This window comes from Buceros rhinoceros, unplaced genomic scaffold (genome assembly GCF_000710305.1).
Source record: "Buceros rhinoceros silvestris isolate BGI_N320 unplaced genomic scaffold, ASM71030v1 scaffold18790, whole genome shotgun sequence".
Classification (NCBI taxonomy): Eukaryota; Metazoa; Chordata; class Aves; order Bucerotiformes; family Bucerotidae; genus Buceros; species Buceros rhinoceros.
In genome coordinates, this window is record NW_010391498.1 from 570 (window position 1) to 6,316 (window position 5,747).

At 43.9% G+C, this 5,747-nt stretch overlaps 1 protein-coding gene across 1 annotated transcript; it reads left to right on the forward strand.

The window, feature by feature from the left end:
* Positions 1-96: 96 nt before the first annotated feature.
* PIGX (phosphatidylinositol glycan anchor biosynthesis, class X) lies at positions 97-4,498 on the forward strand (the record flags this gene model as incomplete). Its single annotated transcript, XM_010142032.1, has 5 exons — positions 97-160; positions 629-770; positions 1,689-1,902; positions 3,142-3,242; positions 4,340-4,498. Coding segments are annotated over 5 exons (680 nt in total), but the record flags the coding sequence as incomplete, so codon positions are not given.
* Positions 4,499-5,747: the final 1,249 nt, after the last annotated feature.

The window sequence follows — 5,747 nt, forward strand, 5'->3', positions numbered from 1 at the left end:
ATGACGTGCTCATAGGTTATAAAGCAGTCTGCCCGTGTGGTGATTACGTGTGCTGTCCTGTAAACACCATTACTCATTCATTCTGTGTTATCTTAGACGCGCAGGGTGCTTGTCCTGATGCGACTGTCACACAGGAGCTTCTGAAAGAGGGGTTTCACAAGTAAGTTGTTACTCCAGTGCTGCATCAGAATATTGTGCTGAATAATTTTATGGGTGAAGAAGCTTCTAATTCATGCACAACTGTTTCAGCTCACTAAGCTGTGATCCGCAGGCATGGGTAGGCACCAAGAATGTGTTAGCGTGATCAAGTAATCAACAATTACAAGCTGTAGTGGTGGAAGAACACGAGGACCCTTACTAAGATCTGTGTGGAAGCCACTGGTAGCTCTGAGAAGTTAACAAAGAAGTGAAACTTCATTTTGAGTGAACTATGTCATCCTAACCAGAGAAGGACAGCATGGCTCAAGAGGGGACTGTTCCCTGCAATTTGTTGTACATAGTACGAGAGCTGCATCTCATCTCTGCGTACTTCAGAGCATGTCTCTCGGTGGGGGTAGGGGTGTGTGTGGGGTTGTGCCATCTTTTGAAGAGCAGGTATAAACATTTTGCTTTTGTTCCTTGTTTGAAGGGACCTGCTGGTGAAGGTAGAACTCGGTGTAGTAGGGGAGGATGCAGGAGGATGCACAGTGGCAGCTAGAACTCGTCTTCCACGAGGAATCTATGTGGATCCATACGAGATGGCATCGCTGCAGCAGCACAATTTGACAAAGGTGACAACCTCAAAGCTAAGACATCTTGCTAAGACATCAGATGAGGACGAGATGATCAGGAAGTTGTGATCTCTGGTCATTCATTATCTGGCTTGTTGAACCAAGGTGATGAAATCCTTTTCCGGGAAGGAGATGTCGCACAGTATCATCCTCGTGACATCTTGTATCTCTCAGCTTGATCAGCATTGCCCAGGGCAGGGCATTTTGTGTGGCATGCTGCTGATGTTTCTACACATCGGCACGTGTATCAGAGAGCCTCTGCAACTCTGCTGGGTACCAGATGAGGAACTGTCGTAAAAGCTATTTAGGTTGAGAAGATGGAAGGTTAACCCCACAAAAGCGTGGAGGTGGGCTCTAAGCAGTATGCTGCTCATTCAGACTGAGCAGCTTCACAGCTTTGTTTTCCTCACAGCTTTCCCTGTTGCTTTCCAGTCTTTGCTTCACATTTTGGATAGAGAGGTGTGCTAAGGCTGTGGCTTTATGGTAATCTTAGGTGCTTATTTCAGTTAAAATGTGGATGCAAACACTGAGCAACTTCTGCTCTTGGGACACGTGCAAGAGCTGGTATGGCCTTGCTCACACATCATTAAGCTAATGCCTCTTAGGTTTGGCTGTAGGTATGGTTGCACTGTGAACTTTTCACAGGTAAGAGTCACTCATTGGAGAGCAACTGGAAAAGTTATTTTGGAACAGCTTAAGGACAGAATTTCCAACTTGATCGTCCTGACCACAAAATCAGGTCCAGTGTTGGAAAACAAAATGAGGAAAATACTGATACTGCAGTAGGTTACCACAGCAAACAGCGGCCTCTTAAATCCCAGAATCGTGCACACAATGTTCATGCTTTTATTCTTCCCTGCATCCCTCCCTTGTGTCAGTTCTGATCGCAGCCACATCTGTAGCTTTCTCCACTTGCAGGCAGTGTTAATTCCTGATGTTATTGACGTGGAGGCTCCTGAGTACTTAGCCACAGATCTTCTTGTTCTCCTGTACATGGAACCTGACCTTCAGTGCTCTCGCTGTTTTAGAGCTGCCGTGCCCGTGCATGGGCGGTACCACCGGCCAGCAGAAGAGAGAGAGGAAGCGTTGGTTGTTCTGAAGAGCCCAGAACTACTAGTCTGCTGCTGTGACCGTGAGATTCTCATTACATGTTCTTTTGGGGAGAGAGGAATAACCATCAGCAATCCAGAGCCTGGCATCTGGTTCTGTACTCTTCTTCAGAGACTGACCTCTCAGTAGTCTTGTAGACATGACGGGAAGATCGTAGTCCTGATGAAGACCATGTTGCCTTCCTCTGAATGCTGCTGCTGCTGCCTGACCAAAGACAGATTAATTGTCAACAGACTTCTTGGTGTTGTGCTGCTGCTGTTGTACCCTTGTACTGTAGCTGGCTGTTTGGGCTCTTTTGCTTGTTTGTCACAGTCCCAGCAGGCCCTGGTTTGTTCAAGGTCAGCTGCTCAGTGTGCATTTTCACAGTTTTTCTCTTAGCAGCTGAAGCCATGCAGGGTGTATTTAATATTCACTATCATGTATTTAGAGTATTCCAAGTATTCTGATGGTTTCAAACACTTTCTTTCTGCATTCCCTATAAATAAAGGAGCAATGTAGAAAACTGTGTGCCTGACGGTTAGAGTGAGTGGAGTCTCAGACTCCTGCCACACAAGAACCTGATATCCACTGACAATGAATATTTTAAGTTATATGAACAATGAAATCCCCCCTTTTTGCTATAAGTTGTATTTCCTTTCACAAAGTCATTCTTGCCAGCTATCAAGTAAATGACCTAATGATTCTCAGCTCCTTTATCTTCACTTGCACATTGTCTAAGCAGTGATTTTCTGGGATAAACTTTAGGGGCAGGGAGGACTGCCTGGCCAGTTGAAACAGCAGTGTGACATCTTCCCATTTTTCTGCTACATTTACTACTTATGGGCAGGCAAACATATTAATGTGGAAGCATTTGAAGTACTGGAGGGAAATTCTTGCATGTGCCAGCAGGAGGCCAACAAGGAGAAACAGAAGAATGACCTCTTTGTTTTGCAGGCTAAAGTTGACTTTTGTGGGCTAAAGTTGAGGGGTTTACAGGCCAATGATGAAATCTTTGTCCTGTGAAGGACAGAAGGGCTGAGATAACACACAGGTGAGATTCTTTCTCGGGTAGTTCCTGTATCAGGAAGGGAAGAGTTGCAGAGTTCATGAAAAGGACTGCCCAGTGCCACTTTGACCGCACAGATTAGCTGGCCCATTTCTGTTAGTGCTGTTAGATTCTGTCAAGCTGTTGTGGAGGAAAGATACCTCATTTGGAAAAGTCTTGCAGGCCATATTGCTTCCTGTCACCTGGACCTTGCTGATGCATTCATGTCTTCCATAGATCGCCTGTCTGCAGAGTGCTGGAAGCCTGTTGAAGTGGAAGCTCCCTGTTCAGGCAAAAACAATGGCCCCTGTGGGTGGTACAGCCTAACGCACAAACCCGTGAGTGCTCATTTCTGGTGGGAATTCTTGGTTCTTGATTAACAATTGCTGCCTCTCTTCTGTGATTAGCAACTTCCATAGCACAGGAACTAATCACTAAAAGATTAGTTGTGCGATTCCTCTTTAGGGAGGTTCCCTCCTTCCTTTCTCACTGGCTTTTAATGGGTGTTCTCCCGCTGTCTAACATGCTTATAGTCACTGTCTGCTCTTCTAGTCCTTCATGGTGGCTGCTATTCTCACCTTTTTTGAATAGTTTACTTGGAATTCTAGGAGATAATTGGCAGTAGTCAAATTAAGAAAGGTCCTTGCAAAATAGGTGCTTCAGAGAAGTAGCAATGTGGAGAACTACTTTATGATCTAATTAAAGGAGGGAGTAAAACCCCAAAGATTGAAGGAATAACAACTTAAAAAAAGGCCACTTCTCTTTGGTTGTTACCTGATTGGCTAAGTATCTAGAAAAAGGTGGAGTTTCCTTATTCTATGTTCAAAACCAAGGAAACTTGGGCCTTTAGTGTGGTCAACAACTGCCTTTGATAATTGAAAAGGTTGCAGTAGTGTAGATATTCAGAAATAAGTCTAATTTGTCTCTTAACAAATCTGTTGGTTTTGTAACACACATACCTTCCTATATTTAAGATACCTGCAGACATCTGGGATGTCTGCAGCTCTTGTCCAAAATATTTTGGAGCTTTCTGCATTGCAGAGAAACCAAACAATTGTTTATCTTGGAGAAAACGGGCTTCTCAGTGATGATCTGGGAAATGCTCATTCCAGGAGCTTCTCTCTTCAATGCTGTATTTTGTTCATACCCTCAATGGCAATTTAATGACAATACACCTGTTGTAAGAACAAAGATTCAGGGGGTATAAATGGCTATAATTTAAAATGGTAGCAGATAAATGTATTGAGCTTTGTAAGCAGGAGGGCCTGCACTGTTTGCTGTAAACGGAAAGTGCTGTCCCTTCTCAGTTCTGATTTCGAATCCCAGAAGAAGCCTTAGCAAAGGGATAATTAAATAGTAGTCTGGTTACTAATCCTCTAAGTTGCAGTCAAAAAGAAATAGCTTGTTAAATGTAATCCATTTATTTTTCTTTTAGGCATATGGGGAATCGATTCTGCAGGTTCCAGTGGGGCTGAGGCAACATAGTTCCTTAGTATGTGTGGTGACTCTTCTTGCTACGATGCTCTGTTCGAGTCTGATTCTTACAGCAGTATGCAAATATGGACACTTCTCCCCAATGACATGCTCAGGATAAAGAAATACAGGATGACTGACGTCCATCCAGCAAACCTAACTGAATATTACATCAGCTTCCTGAATGAATCTTATTCTACTGTTTGTTAGTAATGTGCGAGTATCCCATGATGGGTTACAGTTCCCTTGGCCTAATTCCTGCCAACGCTTGTCACACACCAGAACACCATGTCAGCGTGTTGTCAATAGACAAAGCAGATGGAGGGTAGGAATAGCAGTGCAAAAAGCTGGACAGACTGCCGCAGTCTCGGTTCCAGTTCACTCACCCTGGACAGAGCCTGCTTTGATTACGGGGTTGCCTTTTGCAGAGGTGTTTGTATTTCTTGAATTTAAACCAATGGACTCGGGGATTGATTATTACAGGTATGAAAGACATTAGCTAGTCTAATTAAAGTTTCTGAATTTTAAGCTTGTTGTCCAGATGGATTACATATGAATTTGTGAAGATGCATTCTTCACCTGCTTATGAGGGACAGGAGGAGGCTTAAATAATATCTCCCATTCTAATAACTGGGATTAGCTGCTCTTTGTCAAATTAGTCAGAGTTGAAATAGTTTAGAAAATTTGAAATAAATTTCACCCTATTTCAGAAGCGGGAAGAGTAACCCTTGGAAGATGAAAGCTGGTGAAAAGGTACTAACGGGAAGCAAATACTTAGAAGAGTTGCATTCAGCTATCAGAACAGTTGATAAATACAAGGAAACAGAGAGGAAATTACTTAGTGGAAAACCTGAGTTGCTCTGGATTGACAGAAGAGCTCGGCTGCTGTTTCTAATTGTCAGTAGGTGGCATTGTAAACTTATGGTAACTCCTGGGGACTGTTGGCAGTGCGAGTAGATTTTATTCCCTATGAGCTGAATTGGTAAAAGCAGGTGATTCAGGGAGTGTGTGTATGCGGGGGGTCAGTGAAGATTCTAGTTTCAAATTCTGTCCTCCCTTTGACTGCTCTGTGTGCAGCTGAGCCTTCTCATCAGCAGAATTGTCCTTTCATCACTGTCCAGCTGTAGCTTCAGGATCCCTTGGGCATCTTTCTGCTTCTGCTGGAATTCAATAGAGAGCTCGTCTTGTGACTTCGCCCACGACAGGTTGGCAAGTGCTCTGACACTGGGCTTTTGTTTTCCCTTGACTGTGCTGAATGATGGTGGCTGTGCCAGTACTTCATCCACTACCTCAGAGCAGTCATGCACTGCGTTTGCTTGGGGGAAGGGAGAAATTAAAGAGAACAATTGCAGGGAGATTTGGTGGCCTGT